The sequence below is a fragment of the Dendrobates tinctorius genome, unplaced genomic scaffold (assembly GCF_039654945.1).
Source record: "Dendrobates tinctorius isolate UK_male_01 unplaced genomic scaffold, ASM3965494v1 ptg000028l, whole genome shotgun sequence".
NCBI lineage: Eukaryota > Metazoa > Chordata > Amphibia > Anura > Dendrobatidae > Dendrobates > Dendrobates tinctorius.
Window position 1 is genome coordinate 96239262 of NW_027361696.1, and position 24083 is coordinate 96263344.

The 24083-nt window shown below is 44.3% G+C and overlaps 1 protein-coding gene across 3 annotated transcripts in view; it reads right to left on the reverse strand.

Annotated features, from left to right (window-relative positions):
* LOC141085647 (sulfotransferase 2B1-like) overlaps positions 1–24083 on the reverse strand; it is a 276977-nt gene that overhangs the window by 14874 nt on the left and 238020 nt on the right. For all 3 annotated transcript variants that reach the window (XM_073571191.1, XM_073571193.1, XM_073571192.1), the window contains one exon: positions 12849–13029. In XM_073571191.1, coding sequence (XP_073427292.1) covers positions 12849–13029 — 181 coding nt within the window. The remainder of the gene's footprint in view (positions 1–12848; positions 13030–24083) is intronic.

Here is a 24083-nt window from a genome sequence, read left to right on the forward strand (position 1 = left end):
CAAAATTTGCTTACAAAACTCCTTATGAGGGACGGTGTTTTGACATTCTCCATGACCGTTCTATACAAGCGTTCATATATGGACATAAACGTAAAAATACATTCCTTCCGACCAATCCTTAATTTTTGAAGAATATCAATATCTGGATGATTTTCATTTGATGAACAAAAAATGAGAATTTTTAATCTGTCCTCATCAGTTAAATTCTCATGTGTTTCACCAGATAACTTTAAAGATAACCTCCTGGAAAAGGTTACAGGGATCCACATTTTGAACAACTGATTCTTCTCCTCGTTAGATAAATCAAATTTATCAACACAACTTTCAAAAACCTCAGAGTTTCTACAAACATCTATTTTGTTTTCATATGCAGGAATTATTTCGCATATTTTTATCAAATTCTTCCTTACGTTACTTCGGATTTGGGCCTGTGAGTCGTCTGTTTTTAGTGGTACGTCTTTCCCTTGTACGTCCTCTACGTCAGTTCTGAAGTCTCCTCCTACTTCTCCATCTTGTTCCACGTCTGCAAGGTCACCTTCAATGGCTGCTACAGACACTTGATTACAGTCAATCTCCCTAACTTTACAGCCAATCTCGAGAACATCACAACAATCATTTTTGGATTTCTCTGACACAGATCTATGAAATATATCTACCATCTGTAGAATATTTTTTAATCTCTCTCTTTCTCTATTGAAAAACTTAGAATCTAACCTTTGATTCTCGAGTTCACACTCGGCATTTAAACTTAACCATAAAACTTCTGAATTAGAATTGTCTACAGACTTAAATTTCAATTTACTCTGCTTAGCAAGACAATTAATGACATCCATTTTATCTTACCTTGAAATGTCTCAGCTTGTTCCTTTGATGGACAACGATGGGTTCCTGTTGTCTTCACACGTCTGGCTTACATCTGGTACTTTTGGCACTTGTAGTACTTCTCAATCTATCTGGTAATTCTTACTTCTAGGTTCTGTATGATTCTTGTAAGTAGTGGAATTCCCGATAACTTGCACATATGATTTGACGTTAGCAAAGTCCAATCCCCCTTTTGGGCAAGTGGAGGGAAATTCGCAAAAAAGTACAAAAATGCAGATCTGGCTGGCTCTCCAATGTAAAATAATGCATATCCTGTAAAATACTCAGGACTAGTTACCAGATAAAAATATAGTGGTTTATTTCGATTCTTCCATCAAAGAAAGGTTATTACAGAAAAACAGGTGAATAAAAATAGGTGAAAGAGAAATTGTCCATAGTTCATACTCTGAGATCCCACATGGCAAAAGCAACATGTATTCTTCTTTCTCTCCGGGATCTCACATGGCAAATGGCGTCTGTCTCTCTTAGGCTTCTTCGTACTAAAGTAACATACCAGCTGTTATGTCATGTCATGGCCCAGCACAGAAGACATCTTCGTGTCTGTCTCTCATGATGGTGAGGGAAGAAGCGCGACCTCTACAGTTAGCCATGAATTATATACGTCTCCTAAAACACGTGGTCTCTACACATATGGAGCTGTCTTTCTACCATGAGCCAAGCTTAAAAATAGCCTATGTTGTGTAAGCTAAAGCAATGTACAGAACTGAGTCTTATAAGAAATTAACGGATTATTAATATTTAACAAAGGTGCACAAAACATTGAAGAGGAGGTGATGGATGACCCAGTTGTTGACCCAGATTGGCATCCATTGGGGGAAGAGGGTGCTGCTTACAATAGCTCAGATGAGGAGCATCCACAGCAGACATCGACATCGCAACAGCTGTTATCTGGCAGGCCCGGAGCACTCCAAAGACAGGTTCCAAAAATCAAAAGAGTTGCTGGACAGCTTGTCCAGAGGGTCAAAACATCACAGCGTGCTAGGCCGCAAAATGTCTGCCAAAGTAGGAAGAGTGCAGTGTGGCACTTTTTTGAACAAAATCCTCATGATCAGGCCAAGGTTATCTGTAAGAAGTGCGCAAAGACCTTTAGCCGAGGGAAAAATCTGAAAAATTTGAATACCAGTTGCATGCTTAGACATTTAACCAGCATGCACTTGCAAGCGTGGACATAACACCAAACCTCAAGTGCCACATGTGCAACTGATCACAACGAAGGTAGTCAGCAACGCTACATTGTTTCCCCCACTGTAAGCCCACCGGTTAGCACAGCAGCAAATGTTGAGGTGTCGTTGCAATGCCACAGCAGTCAGGGAATCCCACTGTTATATCAACGAAAGACTGATTCTAGGCCATCAGAAAGAACACCAACTCCATCACCATCATCAACCCTCTCTCAGTCCGCCCTGTCCACCGCTACTTCCACCATATGCAGCTCTCAAGTCCAGCTCACCCTCCCAGACACTATGAGTAGGTCAAGAAAGTACTCAGTCTCTCATCCGCGTACACTGGGTTTGAACGCCCACATTGCCAAACTAATCTCGTTTGAGATGATGCCCTTTCGGTTGGTGGAAAGCGCAGCTTTCCGCGAACTCATGGCCTATGCAGTACCACGCTATGACCTACCCAGTCGCCACTTCTTCTCTCGCAAAGCCATCCCAGCCCTCCACCATCATGTGAAAGACCACATTGTCCATGCACTCAAGCAGTCAGTGAGCGGAAAGGTGCACCTCACAACTGATGCATGGTCCAGTAGGCATGGCCAGGGCCGTTACGTGTCCATCACTGCGCACTGGGTTAATGTGGTGGATGCAGGGTCCACAGGGGACAGCGGTGGTGGGACAGTGCTGCCTAGCCCACGGTATAGGAAACAGTTGGCTGTAGGCGTTCGACCCTCTTCCTCCTCCTCCAGAAGCGAAAGCTCGTCCACAGAGCGCAGTCGTACGAGCACTCCATCTGCAGCTGCCACTGTTGCACACGAGGTGTCCCCCTATCGAGCAGCTAGTGGAAAGCGTCAGCAGGCTGTGTTGCAGATGATGTGTTTGGGCGACAGACACACCGCCGAGGTGCTGGCCGAGTACTTGAAGCGACAAACTGAGTCATGGCTGGGCAGTGTACATCTTGAGGCAGGCAAGGTAGTTAGTGATAACGGCCGTAATTTTGTGGCAGCCATAGCCCTTTCAAAACTCAGCCACATACCTTGCTTGGCTCACACCTTCAACCTGGTGGTGCAGTGCTTCCTCAAAAATTATCCGGAGTTAACAGCCCTGCTCCAGAAGGTGCGAAGACTGTGCGCGCACATCCGCCGGTCGCCTGTACACTCCGTTCGTATGCAGAAGCTGCAGCGATTGCTCCACCTTCCCAAACACCGCCTCATTATCGACATTGCAACAAGGTGGAACTCCACCCTGCACATGGTGGAGCGGCTGTGCGAGCAGAGGCAGGCCATAATGCATTTGTGGGAGGATACACGGCCAGGCACTTTGAGAGCAGACATGGAGTTGACAGGTGTGCAGTGGTCGAAGCTGAAAGACCTCTGTAAAGTCCTTCAGTGTTTTGAGGAATGCACACGGCTGGTAAGCGCAGACGACGCCATCCTAAGCATGAGCATCCCACTTATGCATCTGCTCATGCAAACTTTGACGCACCTTAAGGAGCAGGCTTCTGCAGCCAATGTTGATGAGGAGGAAGAGGAGGAGGGAATCCTTGATGACATTCAGCCATTGTCTGCTCAGGGACCTCTCTTGGACGAGGTGGAGGAAGAGGAGGAGGAGGAGGAGGAGGATGATGGGGATGATTACTTAGGGGAGGAGGATGCATCTCGTGGGGCAAGTGAAAATGTTGGCGTGGCAAGGTCTGGTACAGGGTTTGTGCGTGACTGGAGGGATGTGGATTTGCCAGAAAGTGCTCCTCCAACCAGCACTCGCAGTGCATCATTGACACCGGGAACATTGGCCCACATGTCAGATTATGCCTTACTGATCCTAAAAAGGGACCCCCGCATTGCCAAAATAATGAACGATGACGACTACTGTTTGGCCAGCATCCTGGATACACGCTATAAAGGCAAATTACAAAACATCATGCCACAGGAGAACCTTGACCTAATATTGGCTAATAAACAAGCAACTCTGGTAAATCGGTTGCTTGAGGCATTCCCAGCACACAGCAGCGGTGATGATTCTCACACGAGCCGTACGGGCCGAGGGCAGCTTGCCAGAGGTGTTCGTGGTGCACACAGCAGAAGTGGCGTTGGAGACAGGGGTTTCATGACAATGTTGTGGACAGATTTTTCAAGTACCGCTCACACAACTGGTAATACTGCATCGATGGAAAGTGACAGGAGACAGCAGTTGTCAACTATGGTTACAAACTACTTTTCTTCCCATATCGATGTTCTCCCACACAGGTCATTCCCCTTTGACTATTGGGCCGCTAAACTGGACACCTGGCCTGAATTGGCACAATATGCCTTACAGGAGCTCGCTTGCCCAGCTGCAAGTGTGCTATCGGAAAGAGTCTTCAGTGCAGCTGGATCAATCCTGACAGAAAAAAGGACCCGTCTGTCAACCCAAAATGTGGATGATCTAATATTCATTAAAATGAACCACGCATGGGTTTCCAAGGATTTTGTCCCACCTTCCCCTGATGACACATAGGGTGACAGAAAAATGGCTTGCTTTGGTCCACCTCTTACTGGGACTTGACCTATTTCACCTTTTGCATCAGCTGAATGTCCAACATCAACATATGCCACTTTCTAAAACTCCCTAACTGTGCTGCCTACCCCCCCATGGCCGGGGTCACCACCTAGCGCACGACACCGTGCGAGTGCCGTTGCCCTGGACAGGTGGGTAGGCCGACTCTTGGGCACGGGCACCGGCACAGGGTCCCTCATAGTGCAATCAAGTGTCTCTGACGGTGGTGGTGCACACCCGCCGTCAGACACACCGCCGTACTATGAGGGGCCCAGTGCCAGTACCGACGCCCACGAGTGGGCCCCCCTTGCTTGGGCAGGGCCCCAGCATTTGCAATCTTTACCTCTCCCTGCTCCTCCGCTGTGTAGTCTGGGCCGTTAAATCCATACTGTGCCTGACACCGTTTGAGCCTGCCTCCTGATGTATAGACATATATTTTGAATGTGTACGCTATCCATACATGTTATCCGGGGATACGGTACCCTTTCTAACCTTTGTGCAATCACGTGCAATCCATACTGGGCCTAACTCCGTCTGAGCCTGCCTCCTGATGTATAGACATATATTTTGAATGTGTATGCTATGCTATCCATACATGTTATCCGGGGATACAGTACCCTTTCTAACCTTTGTGCAATCACGTGCAATACATACTGGGCCTAACACCGTCTGAGCCTGCCTCCTGATGTATAGACATATATTTTGAATGTGTACGCTATCCATACATGTTATCTGGGGATACGGTACCCTTTCTAACCTTTGTGCAATCATGTGCAATCCATACTGGGCCTAACACCGTCTGAGCCTGCCTCCTGATGTATAGACATATATTTTGAATGTGTACGCTATCCATACATGTTATCCGGGGATACGGTACCCTTTCTAACCTTTGTGCAATCACGTGCAATCCATACTGGGCCTAACTCCGTCTGAGCCTGCCTCCTGATGTATAGACATATATTTTGAATGTGTATGCTATGCTATCCATACATGTTATCCGGGGATACAGTACCCTTTCTAACCTTTGTGCAATCACGTGCAATACATACTGGGCCTAACACCGTCTGAGCCTGCCTCCTGATGTATAGACATATATTTTGAATGTGTACGCTATCCATACATGTTATCTGGGGATACGGTACCCTTTCTAACCTTTGTGCAATCATGTGCAATCCATACTGGGCCTAACACCGTCTGAGCCTGCCTCCTGATGTATAGACATATATTTTGAATGTGTACGCTATCCATACATGTTATCCGGGGATACGGTACCCTTTCTAACCTTTGTGCAGTCACGTGCAATCCATACTGGGCCTAACACCGTCTGAGCCTGCCTCCTGATGTATAGACATATATTTTGAATGTGTACGCTATCCATACATGTTATCTGGGGATACGGTACCCTTTCTAACCTTTGTGCAATCATGTGCAATCCATACTGGGCTTAACACCGTCTGAGCCTGCCTCCTGATGTATAGACATATATTTTGAATGTGTACGCTATCCATACATGTTATCTGGGGATACGGTACCCTTTCTAACCTTTGTGCAATCACGTGCAATCCATACTGGGCCTAACACCGTCTGACCCTGCCTCCTGATGTATAGACATATATTTTGAATGTGTACGCTATCCATACATGTTATCCGGGGATGCGGTACCCTTTCTAACCTTTGTGCAATCACGTGCAATCCATACTGGGCCTAACACCGTCTGAGCCTGCCTCCTGATGTATAGACATATATTTTGAATGTGTACGCTATCCATACATGTTATCTGGGGATACGGTACCCTTTCTAACCTTTGTGCAATCATGTGCAATCCATACTGGGCTTAACACCGTCTGAGCCTGCCTCCTGATGTATAGATATATATTTTGAATGTGTACGCTATCCATACATGTTATCTGGGGATACGGTACCCTTTCTAACCTTTGTGCAATCACGTGCAATCCATACTGGGCCTAACACCGTCTGAGCCTGCCTCCTGATGTATAGACATATATTTTGAATGTGTACGCTATCCATACATGTTATCCGGGGATACGGTACCCTTTCTAACCTTTGTGCAATCACGTGCAATCCATACTGGGCCTAACACCGTCTGAGCCTGCCTCCTGATGTATAGACATATATTTTGAATGTGTACGCTATCCATACATGTTATCCGGGGATACGGTACCCTTTCTAACCTTTGTGCAATCACGTGCAATCCATACTGGGCCTAACACCATCTGACCCTGCCTCCTGATGTATAGACATATATTTTGAATGTGTACGCTATCCATACATGTTATCTGGGGATACGGTACCCTTTCTCACCTTTGTGCAATCACGTGTAATCCATACTGGGCGTGAGAACGGCTGGCGAGCTGTTAAGCAAGCTACAGCACCTGTGGTTTGCACACGTAAGTTTTTCATTTTTTCAGGAATGACGGTTAGGCCTAATTCTGGAACTGCGGTTGACCTGCACTTACTGGGAAATCATTGTTCGCGGGTAATAATTGTAATCAGTGATCCCCATCACTAGCGTTGTTCAGCGGGTTAGCTGCACCTGTAAGCGACAAACGCTGGCCTTTTCAGTGTAGCGCACATGCAGCCACGGACATGTAAGGGCATGACACACCAGTTATTGGCCAATCTCATGTGCCAGAGCCTCACGTGTCCCTCTAGTAAGCCGGACTCGGACCGCGGGGCATGACGGAGTCTCGTTCGTTAACGGAATTAAGCTTGCAATGTGTGCATCTGTTCTGTAGCTGGCATGTTTGAGGTTTCCCAGGTGGAGTCGAATTTAACCGTAGGCTCCACTCCTGGTGGTGCCCTTCTGGACATTTCTTTAAGGTTCAGCTTTGCAACCATACTGCCCACGTAAAACAAACACTTTGCCTTCATGAACGCTGTTTGGAAGGTCATGACTCGTGGGAATAACACCGCCCAATCAGTTAACCTGCTAGAGAGATCGTTCGTTGCTCCCAAGCATGACATCACACTCCCTAGGAGGAAGGTAATGCCACTGTGGCGACCGTACTCCTGGGGGCGACACAAGTGCACTGATGCCCAGCCACTGCTTGATGAATCTGCTGGTACATTGACCCAGACCACTACATTCCCCTCGCACGCTACACGGCCTGAATCTGACCCTGATGAAACTCAGGTTACCCTTTCCATATACAGTTCCATCTTACACGGTGACAAAGAGGAAGCTGCAGATGAAAGTGCAGGTTCGGCCCACCCGCCATTAGACACACCACCATACTATCAGGGGCCCTGTGCCAGTGCCGTCACCAACGAGTGGGCCCCCCCCTGCTTGCTCAGGATCACAGCACTTGCAAAGTTGAAATACTGTGAAGTGAGATGGAAGATGGGGACGACGAGGAGTCCAGACAAGTACAGGGATTCCCTAGCGAGGAGACTTATTTGATTGTTTTCAATGTTGAGACAGCAATTTTTGGGGAGCACTATACTCTGGAGAATGATAGATGGGGCCCACCATACACTGGAACATTCCAAAGGTGGACATCAGACACTGGAGCAGCATTTACAGGGCCCATTATACACTAGAGCATTAGAAATGGGGCCCATTATGTTTGGAGCATTATTTGGGCCCATAAGACAGTGGAGCTTCATCCATGGGGACCAACATGTACTGTAGCATTATGTGGAGCTCATCATATACTGTTTCAAACATTATATGGGCCAATGATTCTGTATGGAGAAATAGATGGGCCTCGTCATGACATGTAAAAAGTGAAGTATTTTTCATTGTACTATACCGCTATTTCTCTGCCGTATCGGAGCATGATGAGTTGTGGTATGTGTTAAAGGGGCGCTCTTTCACCCAGGGCACATGAAAACCTGGAGCCAGCCCTCCCCCCAACAACTGTAGTCAAATAACCCCCATTTTTCAGTGCGTAACTTGTATTATGAAGTTAATTAAGGTTGACAAGCTTAAGTAAGAAGAATTGATGCTTTTGGCATTCAAATGGGCACTGTAGGTGTGTTTCCTGTCCTCCTCTCACTGCCGACTTTTATTCCCCATTGACTTACATTGGGTTTCGTGTTTCGGGACGACCCAGACTTTTCCCTATAATCGGACGATCTTGCTCGACCCGACTTTTGGAAAAGTCGGGTTTCACGAAATGAAACGTGACCCTAAAAAACCAAAAGTCGCTCAACTCTAGTAACAACGGATCATACGCCACCAGATACGAATTTCTCTCTCCAACACCTCCTCTCCAGACCGGAACCACTTGGCATAAAACACAAGCTATAATCGGCGATGCCCATAGGCCAGCACGACTATTTAATGACCGTGGGCATGACCAAACATCCCACCTGATTCCAGCTAGATTAACCCCCGATAACCTGAGCAAAATCAAGCCGGCGCCACTGAGGCTATAGTGGACGGAGATGGAACTACCGCTGCCTGCCGGACGCTGTGGTGTGAATAGCGTCCGACATGACAGGGTCATCATGTGTGGAATGGGTTCAAGAGCTGAGTCCCTATCCCTGTGGTTATCTATATAGTTCTTGATGTGGATATATGACAGGGGCATTTAAATGTAGAAGTTGCCGATGCACGTGCACTGCCTCCTGTCATCCCTCTGCCACATGACAGCTAGGGACCTGCTGTAGGTGACATTGCTGACATTTTGGCACTTATTGTGAAGATGAGCCACAGGCTGAACTTATTAGGAGACTGCAATTTTCTCTATATACTGTAATTTTGTGGTATTGCAGATATGATATAAGCAATTAGATGAACACAAATTCAAGACCCCTCAGTACAACATTCATAAAATATTTGGGAATAAACTTGGGAAGATCGCCGAAGCAGATTTATGATCTTAATAATAAACCTATTATAGACAAAATAGAGAAAGACCTGGAAAGATGGGGGAATCTACCCCTCTCACTACTAGGCCGCTGTCACTTAATTAAGATGACAAGCTTTGCGAGATTGTTGTATCCAATGCAAGCTATCCCAAAGTTGATTAGACATGTTGATGTTCTCAAATTGAATAAGGCCTTTTATATATTCATCTGGAGGGGCAGAAGGGCGAGACTTGCTGTAAGAACATTAATGCGCACAAAAGAGGGAGGAGGAGTAGGGCTGTCGAAGATTAGGGGCTTTAATTAATGGTGCCTAATGAGAAACATAATTGATTGGATTAAAAAGACGGGACGTTATACTGACTATAACCTAGAAATGGAATTTTGTGGCTCATGGCACTTGACGGCATTGCTTCACACGCCACTATCACATATACCACCAAACATTAAATATTCGGTAATATGTAAGGACACCATTGCCACATGGAAGGCAGTAAGGAAAAAGTGAAAATGTCATGGAGAGTGTCAAAACACCTGAACCCTTGGGCATTCCCAGCCTTTAAATTAGGAAGAAAAAATAAACTGTACACAGAATGGTTTAGAAGGGGCATACGGACGTTAGACGACCTATTACATTTTCAAGAAAGCCGCTGGTTGACGGGATCAGAGGTGATAGACAAATATAAGTTACCAAGATTCCATTTGATGCTGTACAGCCAATTAAAATATTACATACTAAATCTCCTGCAAGATGTGAGGAAGGAAATTGACTCACATATATGAGAGGATTTAGTTTCCAAGGACATTGGGGAGATATCGATCACCTCAATATATGGAGCGCTAAGAGTGATACTACGACCATCTGGAGCGGACAAAACATTTTACAAATGGGAAAAACACATACCAGATGAAGAACTTGAGCATAAAATACTACATGGTTGGGTATTGGTAAGGAAACCTATTATCGATGAACAGTGGAGGGACAGCCAGTTTAGAATAATGCACAAAATAATATGTGGCTTCAATATACCACCAACTCCGCAAAATCCTGATAGGCAGATAAACTGCCCAAAATGTTACACACCTAACACAGATATGGAGCATGGCATGTGATCGTGTTCCAGGACACAAGAGCTAAGGATCAGGGTTCAGGATATGTATTTGCAGATATGTGGGATATGGGTGTACATTGACCCGCTATGCTGGTTGTTTCACTATACGATGGGCAAAACTAGAGGGGGGCAGTTACACGACTTGTTCCATACCATTGCATTGGTAACAAAGAGTTTAATTTTGCAATATTGGTTAGCAAAAAAACTTCCAGACATAAAGGAGATCAAGGCAGGATTAATGTCTGTGTTATATTTGGAAAAGAGAGAAACAGAAAGAAATAAAGATAAAATGACGAAAAGATTTTTCAAAAAATGGAGAGTGTTTATAGAAACATCAATGTCCACTAGAGAAATTCAAGACATAATGGGGCCCTTTGTTGACTCAGATTGGTATCTGTTAGAGGACTTGAGTGGTAACTTGGGTAAATTAAAATACGTTATATGAGGTTTACATAGGACGCTGTATGATCAGAACTTGATTGTCAAAACACAGTCATTGCAGGCTAGGAAAATGTGGACATAAGGGGGTATGTTAATATTACTTATATGTATGTTATGAATATTTCTGTTTGTATACCATTCTCTAAAGCAATGTTTGTAATATGCATATTTGGTATAAAATCAATAAAAAAGATGTTTCAAATGGTAAAAAAAAGGTTAAAAATATAAAAATTCAAGTCACAGCATTTAAATTAAAAATAAACATATTTGGTATTTCCATGTCCATAAAAGTCCGGTCTATTAAAATATAATCCATATGGTAAATGCCATAAAGAGGAAAAAAACAAAACTAATTTTGTTTTTTCAGTAACCATATATCCCTATAACAGATGGCTTGCAAGCTGATGGTGCCTAGTGCCTGACCCTGAGCTCCGGCGTTAATGGACTCCAAAGCGGCCATATCAGCTAACTTCCCATAATGTAATCTCTACACCATGTTTGTTGCTCCAGTAATCTCCGGTGAGCTCGGCAAGGTACAATGCCAAGGGTTAAGTTGCGCAAGCAGGCATCCTCAACAAAGCTGATTTTTTGATCTGACAGACAGCTCCAGCTGTGGCACTTCCCCCTCACTAGGTGTCTCCACGGTCCTCTCCCAAAATTACGCTAGAAGCAGTGGATGATGATTGCTGTGAGATGCCTCTTACAAAAAAAATGCCTCTCTCCAGGAAGATCTACGAGATATGGTAATAGGACTGAAAGGGGATATTGATTCTGTGGAGGACCGACCGCAAGACACATATTGAGACAAAAATGGCGGAATATGCCAGTTCACATAATGATTTAGTAGACGCTAATGCAGCCCTAGAAGAGGTAACTTTATTTTAAAGGTAAGATTTGTGATCTAGAAGACAGATCACGCTGCAATATTGTTCAGGTGAGGAGGTTCTCAGAGACTATTCCAGACACAGCGGTTCCTATTTATTTTTCTAAACATCTTTTGTTTGCCCATTTTGGACCAGTCACTTCTTTTAACCTCTTGACATCTTTAGAAGCCCAAAACAGTTAATGGAAGCTCAACAGCAAACCGTTTCCACATTGCAGTGCATATGTTCAGATCTTTTAGAGTTTACTTTTTCAGGCAGTTACAACAATGGAATGCTGAATTGAGCTTCAGGAAAATGGCCGCCAGAGGCGGCGCATGCGCAGAGTGAGATCTCAGGAGACAAGATCTCTCACTTTCAATTCAGCATTACAACAATGGAAGTGCGGGGGCTCCGGCCTTTCGCAAAACGCCGGCGGAGCCCCTGCACTGCCGATCACCTGCAAAAGTCCCGCACCAGCCCGGGATGGATGTGTGGGGGCTCCGAGATTTCCATCAATACTGACGGAGCCCCCGCACTACCGATCATCTGCCAAATCACTGCCCATCAGCCTCGGATGGATGTGTGGGGTCTTTCACAAAACAGCAGAGCCCCCACACCACCGAACCTGCTGCACCAGCCAGGGATGAGCCAGACCACCTCCTGTGACCCCACTCCACCAGCGCTCCATATCACACCCTACCCCCCAGGTAAGCTGAATAATTCGGATTGTAAGACGGACCCTCATTTGATGCATTAATTTTTTTTCTCTATTTTTCTTCCGAAAATTTGGGTTGCGTCTTATGGTCCGGTGCGTCTTATAGTCCGAAAAATACGGTAATTCGTTTTTTCTTTTTTTGGAAACTTCACATGCAAGTTTTAGTTGGAATCAGCCAGATAAAAACACTGTGTGCGCATACCTTCAGTTTGACTTGCTAGTAGAAGGCATGACAGAAAGTGCCTAGTGCAGAATGAACGCAAGATATGACCTTGATAATACATTTTTTTTCTCAATATGGTGTTACCTTTTCTCATGAATGGACCTTTCTTCTGGTCCATAAAAACCGATGGCCACGTACTGTAATTTGCCATATTGTTCTGTTTCATGTTCTTAAAGGAAGCATTTTTCACCACAGAGTCCACTGCTTCATCATCTAACTCCTTTTCAAGAAATTTGCAAATCTTAATCACGCTTCCTCGTAGGTCCTGTTGCCAATTAAGAAAATCCAATATTTAGCATAATAAATATGCAGCATGAAATTAAATATTTATGTTTCTACTTTTATGGTGAGACCACACACTGTGACTGGACACATGAGGCTAAAACTCCGCTCATGTTTTTTGCCAATTGCTGCATAATTTTATTTAAAAATAGTGTAGACATTGGCCAACCAGTGCCAGAAGGAGCCTCAATGCATGATGAGCCATAGAGTGTAGCTGCATATCCTACGTCTGCACTTACATCTTACAAGTTACTACTTTCATTACTGCATGTTTAGCTTTATTCTTGCTCTGCTCCATGATGGCGTGCTATGATGTAACACATCAGCTATTCAGATTGTCTAACTGAATTCTGAAGACGTCTAAAAGCTATTTCCATCATCATTAGGGATAAGTGGATCCATGGAGGTTCGGGTTCTGGTACCCAACTGAACTGTAGTTCTCCCTCTTTTTCTCTATTTTTTTTCTTTTTCTCGCTTTTCCCCTCTTTCTCTTGCTTTTCCCCTCTTTCTCTCCCTTTCTCTCTCTCCGGACTCCCGAAATGTAAAATACGACTTCCGGGAGAAGTCCGTATTCGGAGTTCAGCATAGGACACTAGTTGTCCAGTAAGAACTCCAAACTTTACAGTTCAAGTTTGCTCATCTCTAATCTTCATCATCATAGGTTCATGCTAGTTTTTTTTCTCAATGATCACATTGGTCGCAAACTTACTAGGAATTTGATGCATGGAGATTTTGTTATATTATATACAAGTAGCAAGAAGGACTATCAGCAATAAATATGCATAACTAGAGTTGTATTCACTTTTGACAACTAATCAACAATTTTTTGTCTTGAAGATGGTGGCAGAGATCAATGATTATGATTATGGGATAACGTCTTTAACCCCTTCATGACTGGAGTTATTTTCAGTTTTGCATTTTCTTTTTTTTTCCCTTTTTCCCCAGAGCCATATCTTTTTTATTTTTCTGTCAATATGGTCATGTGAGGACTTGTTTCTTGCGGGACAAGTTGTATTTTTGGAAAACATGCAATCCCACAGTTGTTTTTTGTTTTGCTTTTTTTACTAGATTAACTAAATGCTAAAATTGACCTGCCATTATGATTCTCCAGGTCATTGTGCGTTCATAGACACAAAACGTCTAGGATCTTTTTTATCTAAGTGGTGAAAAAAAATTCCAAAACACTGTTGAAAAATAAAAAATTGAGCCATTTTCTGAAATTTGTAGCGCCTCCATTTTTCGTGATCTCGGGTTGGGTGAGAGCTTATTTTTCTGTGCCTAGCTGACATTTTTAATGATACCATTTTGGTTGCGATACGCTCTGTTGATCGCCCATTACTGCATTTTAATGCAATGTCGCAACGACCAAAAAAACTTAATTCTGGCATTTTGATTTTTTTTTTGCTACGCCATTTAGCTATGACGTTAATTCATTTTTTTATTGATAGATTGGGTGATTCTGAATGCGGCAATACAAAATATGAGCATGTTTTACTTTTTTTATTTTTTTATTTTGAATGGGGCGAAAGGGAAGTGATTTGAGCTTTACATTTTTTTATTTTTTTATATTTTTTAAAACATTTTTTTTCATTTTAGCATGCTTCAATAGTCTCCATTGGAGACTAGAAGCTGCCATAACCCGATTGGCTCTGATACATACAGGCGATGATCAGATCACCTGTATGTAGCAGAATACCTCACTTGCTATGAGCAGAGAGGCTTTTAATTAGAGATGGGGGGGCTCCGGGATGTTTGGGTCCAGCATGTTCGGCTGAACAGTTACAAAAAGTTCGGGTTTGGGTACCAGAACAGTACAGGACCTGAACCCGAACCTCATTCACTTGAATGGGGGGTCTGAACATCCATGTGCATGACAGCGCAGCAAACACCGCTTCTGATCGGCGGTGAAATCATCCCAGCCGGTCAGAGAGCCACGGCTCTCACACTGTCAAGACAGCGTGAGCACTCAGCTGTGATTGGAGGTATAAATCAAGAATAGAGGTGTCCCTGTTTTTTTAAATTATTTAAATAAATAATTTAAAAAATGGCATGCCCCCCCATTTTTGACAATCAGCCTTGCTAAAGCAGACAGCTGAAGGCTGGTATTATCAGGCTGGTAAGGGGCCATGGATATTGACCCCCCCAGCCTAAAAATTTCAGCCCAGTGCTCAGAGTCTACTGGATGACAGGCTGCATGATCGCATCATGCAACCATGCAGCCTGCCATCTAGACGTAGCAAAGCTAGACCTGTCATTGGACAAATATATTAAAAGCATCTCCGTGGTAAGGTGAGGAATATTGCTGTTTGTTTTTTTACCTCTTTTGCAGATGACGAGGGCATTGGGGGAATAGGCGAGGTCGTAAGTACAGTCTAATTAAGATTATTAAAGGACTCTGTGTCTTTCTTTCATCTGTGGATGTCGGGCACACAGACCATCCTCATGGAGTCAGTTTCTAACCGTTTGTGCAGACACATGCACATTTGTGGCCTGCTGGAAATCATTTTGCAGGGCTCTGGCAGTGCTCCACCTGTTCCTCCTTGCACAAACGCTGAGGTAACGGTCCTGCTGCTGGGTTGTTGCCCTCCTACGGCCCCATCCATGTCTCCTGGTGTACTGGCCTGTCTCCTGGTAGCGCCTCCAGCCTCTGGACACTACGCTGACAGACACAGCAAACCTTCTTGCCACAGCTCGCATTGATGTGCCATCCTGGATGATCTGCACTACCTGAGCCACATGTGTGGGTTGTAGAGTCCGTTTCATGCTACCACGAGTGTGAAAGCACAACCAACATTCAAAAGTGACCAAAGCATCAGCCAGAAAGCATTGGTACTGAGATGTGGTCTATGGTCCCCACCTGCAGAACCACTCCTTTATTGAGGGTATCTTGATAATTGCCAATAATTTCCATCTGTTGTCAATTCCATTTGCACAACAGCATGTGAAATTGATTGTCAATCAGTGTTACTTCCTAATTGGACAGTTTGATTTTACAGAAGTTTGATTTACTTGGAGTTATATTCTGTTTAAGTGTTTCCTTTATTTTTTTGAGCAGTGTATATATACAGTATATATATATATATATATATATATATATGTCACTGACATCAGAATATCTACCTATTCTTTGTGTATTTACTGTATGTAATCCATCTATTGTATCCTGCCAGGTCCTGCTGTGATTTCACACTATGCAGCTGCTGAATTGCTGACTTTTCTTCTACCTATCTATCTATGTAATATATATACATATATATATACAGCTCTGGCAAAAATCAAGAGACCACTGCAAAGTTTTATAGATATCAGCTTCTCTAAATGTTTGATAGCCGGTCCATTCCAGTGTCAGTTGAATTCCAACCAGAGTACACCTTATTCTACTTAATATGCTTCTGATTAGGTGATCACCTGAACTAAATCTTATTTAACAAAGGAAATTATAAAAAAAATCCTGCTGTGGTGTTCACAATCCTCTTGCTATAGGACAAGCTGTCTGGCAAAACAAGTGCTAGTAATATCCCGAAAGTAATAGGAATTAAAAAATAACTTTTAACCATGCCGAAGGAGTTGAAGAGAAAAGTCTTTAGTGAGGAAAATAAGGGCTCAATTCTGGCTTTACTAGTAGAGGGATACAGTGGGTGTCATGTTGCCTCCATCCTTAAAATTTCTAAGATGGCAGTCAATTACAACAAGGTCAAGCAGCAGACATTTGGGACAACAAAGCTACAGTCCGGCAGAGGGTGAAAACAACTCTCCACTGATCGGGATGACCGTCACCTTATTCCAGTGTCAATCAGCAACCACAGGATGACATCAAGTGACCTACAAAGGGAATGGAAAATGGCAGCTGGGGGGAAGTGCACAGCAAGAACAGTTCTTAACAGGCTCCTAGAGGCAGGGCTCAAGTCATGTAAAGTTAGAAAAAAGCCTTTGATCAGTGAGAAGCAAAGGAGAGCGAGGCTGAAGTTTGCCAAAGACCATAAGGATTGGACCATAGAGGACTGGAGTAAGGTAATCTTCTCTGATGAGTCTAATTTTTAGCTTTGCCCAACACCTGGTTGTCTAGTACTTAGACGGAGACCTGGAGAGGCGTACAAGAGACAGTATCTTGCACCCACTGTGAAATTTGGTGGATCGGTGATGATCTGGGAATGGTTCAGCAAGGTTGGAATTGGGCAGGTTAATCTTTGCAAAGAATGCATGAATCAAGCCGCATACAAGATTATCCTGGAAAAATAGTTGATTCCTTCTGTTCAGGCAATGTTCCTCAACTCTGAGGACTGTTTTTTCCTGCAGGACACAGCTAGGTCAGTCAATGTGTGGATGAAGGACCACCTCATCAATTCCCTGTCATGGCCAACCCAGTCTCCAGACCTGAACCCCATTGAAAACCTCTGGAATGTAATCAAGAGGAAGATGGATAGTCACAAGCCATCAAACAAAGAAGAACTACTTACATTTTTGTACTAGGAGTGGCATAAGGTAACCCAAAAGCAGTGTGAAAGACTGGTGGAAAGCAAGCCAAGATGCATAAAAGCTGTGATTAAAAATGATTATTCCACAAAATATTGATTTCTGAACTCTTCCCGAATCAAAACATTAGTATTGTTGATTATGAACTTGTTTTCTTAGCATTATTTGAGGTCTGCAAGCACTGCATTTTTTTGTTATTTTGACCATTTCACATTTTCTGAAATAAATACAAAATTGAATGCTTGAAAATCCGAAGACATGTTGCCAGCTGTTTATAGAATAAAAGAGCAATTTACATTTCACTCAAAAATATATCTATAAAGAGAAAAATCAGACAAACTGAAAATTTTGCAGTGGTCTCTTAATTTTTGCCAGAGCTGTATGTGTGTGTCACTGACATCCATATATCTATGTATTCTCTCTCACCCATGACAGCACCACGGAGAGAGGGGATCTGCCCTTCAGGGACAGGAACCTACAGATAAAAAGGGCGGCACTACTCCTCCGCCCCCAGTTGGGTTCTTGTCCCTGACGGGTGACCTACAGATGAAGAGCAGCAGCAGCATACCTGAGCCAGGGCCGTCCCATCGGGGCATTAACAGCGGGGAGGCCCCAGTCACGGCGGGTACAGTTCCTGAAGCCTCCACCACTGCGGCTGATATGGTCAGCAGGGTGAGAGGGGGGAGGACGGAGCAGTCACTAGAGAAAGGAGGCTGGGGCTGGAGGGGACCCGGGACACACACGGGCAACGCCATGGTGCAAGAGGTGTACCAAGATGGCTGCTGCCCCGGAAATGGAGGCGACGTCCGGGTTCCCAGGTTGGCTCATGCACGGTGCGCGCTCCCCGGGAAGAGCGGTGCAGGATGGGAGGGGAAGTGACATCACATGCCGGGAATTTTAAATGAGGAAAGCTGCAAATGCTCCTGGCTGGAAACGTCCTGTGCACAATGGAGGACAGTGACCAGCAGCAGGAGCAGCAGCCCAGACAGCAGCAACAGCAGCAGCAACATCACCAGCAGAAGATGCAGGACAGGCGTGATGGCCGTTCCAGTAGCCACTCCAATCAGCGCAGTAGCTCAGCTGCAATGAGCAAGTCACCATCTGGAGATCATCCTAATCAGGATTTGATTCCACCTCCCGAATTGGTACCCGCAACCACATATACAGTTGTGGCCAAAAGTATTGACACCCCTGCTATTCTGTCAGATAATACTCAGTTTCTTCCTGAAAATGATTGCAAACACAAATTCTTTGGTATTATTATCTTCATTTAATTTGTCTTAAATGAAAAAACACAAAAGAGAATGAAGCAAAAAGCAAAACATCGATCATTTCACACAAAACTCCAAAAAAGGGCCAGACAAAAGTATTGGCACCCTCAGCCTAATACTTGGTTGCACAACCTTTAGCCAAAATAACTGCGACCAACCGCTTCCGGTAACCATCAATGAGTTTCTTACAATGCTCTGCTCGAATTTTAGACCATTCTTCTTTGGCAAACTGCTCCAGGTCCCTGATATTTGAAGAGTGCCTTCTCCAAACTGCCATTTTTAGATCTCTCCACAGGTGTTCTATGGGATTCAGGTCTGGACTCATTGCTAGCCACCTTAGAAGTCTCCAGTGCTTTCTCTCAAACCATTTTCTAGTGCTTTTTGAAGTGTGTTTTGGGTTATTGTCCTGCTGGAAGACCCATGACCTCTGAGAGAGACCAAGCTTTCTCACATTGGACCCTACATTATGCTGCAAAATTTGTTGGTAGTCTTCTGACTTCATAATGCCATGCACACGGTCGAGCAGTCCAGTGCCAGAGGCAGCAAAGCAACCCCAAAACATCAGGGAACCTCCGCCATGTTTGACTGTAGGGACCGTGTTCTTTTCTTTGAATGCCTCTTTTCTTCTCCTGTAAACTCCATGTTGATGCCTTTGCCCAAAAAGCTCTACTTTTGTCTCATCTGATCAGAGAACATTCTTCCAAAATGTTTTAGGCTTTTTCAGGTAAGTTTTGGCAAACTCCAGCCTGGCTTTTTTATGTCTCGGGGTAAGAAGTGGGGTCTTCCTGGGTCTCCTACCATACAGTCCCTTTTTATTCAGACGCCAATGGATAGTATGGGTTGACACTGTTGTACCCTCGGACTGCAGGGCAGCTTGAACTTGTTTGGATGTTAGTCGATGATCTTTATCCAACATCTGCACAATCTTGCGTTGAAATCTCTTGTCAATTTTTCTTTTCCGTCCACATCTAGAGAGGTTAGCCACAGTGCCATGGACTTTAAACTTCTTGATGACACTGCGCACGGTAGACACAGGAACATACTGGTCTTTGGAGATGGACTTGTAGCCTTGAGATTGCTCATGCTTCCTCACAATTTGGTTTCTCAAGTCCTCAGACAGTTCTTTGGTCTTCTTTCTTTTCTCCATGCTCAATGTGGTACACACAAGGACACAAGACAGAGGTTGAGTCAACTTTAATCCATGTCAACTGGCTGCAAGTGTGATTTAGTTATTGCCAACACCTGTTAGGTGCCACAGGTAAGTTACAGGTGCTGTTAATTACACAAATTAGAGAAGCATCACATGATTTTTCGCACAGTGCCAATACTTTTGTCCACCCTCTTTTTTATGTTTGGTGTGGAATTATATCCAATTTGGCTTTAGGACAATTCTTTTTGTTTTTTCATTTAAGACAAATTAAATGAAGATAATAATACCAAAGAATTTGTGTTTGCAATCATTTTCAGGAAGAAACTGAGTATATCTGACAGAATTGCAGGGGTGTCAATACTTTTGGCCACAACTGTATGGGTGAGTGATCTTCGAGAATGTTCACTATTGTAATAGGCTTCTTTTCCCTTATTAGGGAAAGAAAAAGGGGAAAAAGAAAAACAGGGAATGTCCCACTTGTAGCAGAGCCTTGCCACTATCGTGGGATAAGAAGCTTTGCTAATCATGCATTCAAGAAGTATTTTGTGAGGAAACCCCGGATTTTGCCTCTGACCTAAGAGCCGTAATCAGATCGGAGGTTCAGAATGCCCTTACATCCCTGAAACATGGGGATAAAGCAAAAAAAAGGACACTGTAGTGGGGTCCCAGTCAGATTCCTCAACATCAGGGGAAATCCTTTCACAAACGTTGGACTCCTGCTCCTTGTCCTCAGACAAGGAAACAGGAGGGTGTCATTTCTTCCCTCTATAGGAGGTAGACGCACTAGTAAAAGCAGTAAGGTCTACCATGGGGGTGTTGGACTCTCGCCCCGATAGATCAGTCCAGGACATAATGTTTGGGGGACTGGGCCAAAATAAATGCAGGGTGTTCCCATTAAATGAGAGCGTCTAAGGTCTGATCAAAAGAGAATGGGAGAAGTCGGACAGGAAAAACTCCATGGTCCCGTCCCTTAAGAGGAAATATCCTTTCGATGAAGAGGCATCCACATCTTGGAACAAAGCTCTGAAACTCAACGTAGCTGTATCCAAGGCCTCAAAAAAGTTTGCCCTCCCCTTTGAGGACATGAGTACTCTTAAAGAACCCAAGATAAAAAGGCTGTTACTTTTCTCAAGGGGGCTTGGGAATTGGCAGGAGGGAGTCTTAAGCCGACCATAGCAGCCACATGTACCTCCAGATCCCTAATGGTATGGGTTGACCAACTCGAGAAATAGCTGAGGGAAGGCACACCTAGAGAAAAAATTTTGGAGTCCATCCCAGTAATAAGGGAAGCAGCGGCCTACTTGGCGGACTCATCGACCGACTCAGTCTGATTGTCATCCAAAGTGGCAGCACTATTAAATGCAACCCAGAGAACATTATGGCTCAAATGCTGGCCAGGGGACTTACAAACGAAAATGAAGCTTTGCTCCATCCCCTGTGAGGGGAAGTTCCTATTCGGCAAGATGCTAGATGATATCCTCCAGAAAGCGGGGGATAAGAAAAAGGGATTTCCAAACCTGGGGCCGGCAGCATTTAAGAGATCCTTTTGGAACAAAAATTTTTTTCCAGAGAAGACCTCCGAGAGAACAGAGATAGGACGAGGGAAAAAGAAGAAGCACTCTAAGTGACAGTTTACCCAGGGTGGGAGGGAGATTAACCCTTTTCCTTCCAGCCTGGAGGAAAATGTCAAACAGCCCGTAGATACTAAATTTGACCACGTCTGGCCTGAAGATAGACTTTCTCTCTCTCCCACCTCAAAAATACGTGGTGACCCCGCTAAGATCTTCTACCCGAGAGCAAAAAGCTTTAGAACACGAGGTCCTAAATTTAGTAAAGAAAGGAGTCCTCCAGGAGGTTCCCCTTCAGGAAACAGGCAAAGGGTTCTACTCCCCGCTGTTTCAGGTGACCAAACCAGACGGCACCTTCTGAACTATCATAAATCTAAGAAAACTAAATGGATATGTCAAAATTCAAAGATTCAGAATGGAGTCAACCAAGTCCACCATCAAAATCCTGTTCCCGAACTGCTTCATGACAGTATTAGACCTCAGCAACGCGTACTATCACGTCCCCATTCACAAAGACTACCTGAAATACCTAAGACTAGCTGTCTCTATAGAAAGAGTGATAAGGGAATTCCAATACAGAGCCTTGCCATTCGGAATATCCATAGCCCCACGAGTATTTACAAAAATAGTGGCAGAAATGTTGGTCCACCTAAGGAAGCAGGACATATTAATAATCCCATATTTGGATGACTTCCTAATAGCAAGTGATTCAGCACGAAATTGCAGGGAACAGAGTGACACTCTACAAAACCTCAGCTGGCTTTTAAATCTAAAAAAAAAAATCATGGTTGGAGCCCAGCAAAGTGCATGAGTTCCTAGGGCTCATGCTGGACTCAAACAAGCAAGAGTGTCATCTCCCAGACCGCAAAAAAGAGAAAATTGCGCAAATAGTGACACGAGCAATACAAAATCCCTCCATGACACTAAGGAAAGCAATGTCACTACTTGGGTCTCTCCCCGCATGCCTGCCGGCGGTCCAGTGGGCACAGCTACATACCAGAGATTTTCAATGGGATGTTCTAGCCAACTAGTTAATGTTAGGAGGCCACTTAGAGGGTCACTTAACACTAGGTTCCAAAACTATTCATTCCCTAGCCTGGTCAACCTATCCAAAGGGATTTCCTGGGCAATAAAAATAGCACACATAATTACCATGGATGCAAGTCCCACGGGATGGGGAGCCCCTATGGACAGCAAGGTGGCTCGGGGGAATGGAGAGGCCAGGAACTAGGAGCTTCCTCAAACCAGAAGGAACTCTTGGCAGTAGGCTACGCCTTGACACTCTTCCTACACTTGCTGCGGGGTCATCATGTCCACATATTTTCGGACAACCAGGTGAAGGTGGCCAATATAAATCATCAGGGGGGAACCAGGTCCCAAGCCCTAATGGACACCTCCTCCAAAATCCTCAGTCTAGCAGAGGCAAACCTACTATCTCTCTCCGCTTTACACATTCAGGGGACAGAAAACCAAAGGGCAGACTTTCTAAGCCACACCCAATTATGAAAGGGAGAATGGGTCCTAAAACAGTCCATTTTTCAGCAGATTGTAGAAATGTGGGGAACCCCGGACATAGACCTGCTTGCTGACTTCAAAAACAAAAAAGTGGAAACATTCTGTTCCTTAGACCCCAGGGGGAATCCTCGGGCCCTGGACGCTTTTATGCTTCCATGGACCCAAAAACTGACATACGCTTTTCCCCCGATGATTATCATTCCGGCAGTCACAAGGAAAGTCAGAGAGAATGGTACAAGAATGATATTAATAGCCCCCTTCTGACCTAAAAGAACTTGGTTCTCCTGGCTGAGAATGCTCTCGATAACCGACCCTTGGATCCTACCATATCTCCCAGACCTACTGTCTCAGGGACCAGTTTTACACCCTCGGGCAGTGAACCTCCATTTAGCAGCATGGAATTTGAAAGGGCACTGATGAGGGACAGGGGGTTCTTGGAGAACCTAACCACTACACTACAAAAGAGTAGGAAACTGGTTACGACAAGAGCCTATGGGAGAACTTTGAAAAAAATTTCTGTCCACCTTCAGGGTAAGAGTCCAGTATGGGGTCAAGCTTGATAAAATTCTTGAATTTCTACAGAGAGGCCTAGAGCAGGGGCTGGCGTTTAATACATTGAAAGTACAAGTAGTGGCTTTAAGTGTCCTTTATAACCATGTTGTGGCAGGCAACCCTTTTTGTAGCATGATTTATTAAGCCCGCAACCAGGTTTAGGCCAATAGTTAGCCAGAAGTTACCATCGTGGGAATTGAATCTCATACTATCTGCACTAACAGGTTCCCCATCTGAACCTATTCAGTCAGCACCCTCTAAAAATCTTGTCATTAAAAACTGTGCTTCTGTTGGCGCTAACATCGGCTCACAGATTGAGCAATATTCAGCAGTGCCACCATTTACAAAAATTCTAGACGATAGAGTCATCTTAAAAACCTGACCCGGCATATCTACCTAAAGTGGCATCACATTTATATAGGTCCCAAGAGGTAGTCCTTCCTTCCTTCTGCCCAAATCTTAGGAATAGGGGAGAGGAGAGATTTCACACCCTAGATGTGAAGAGGTG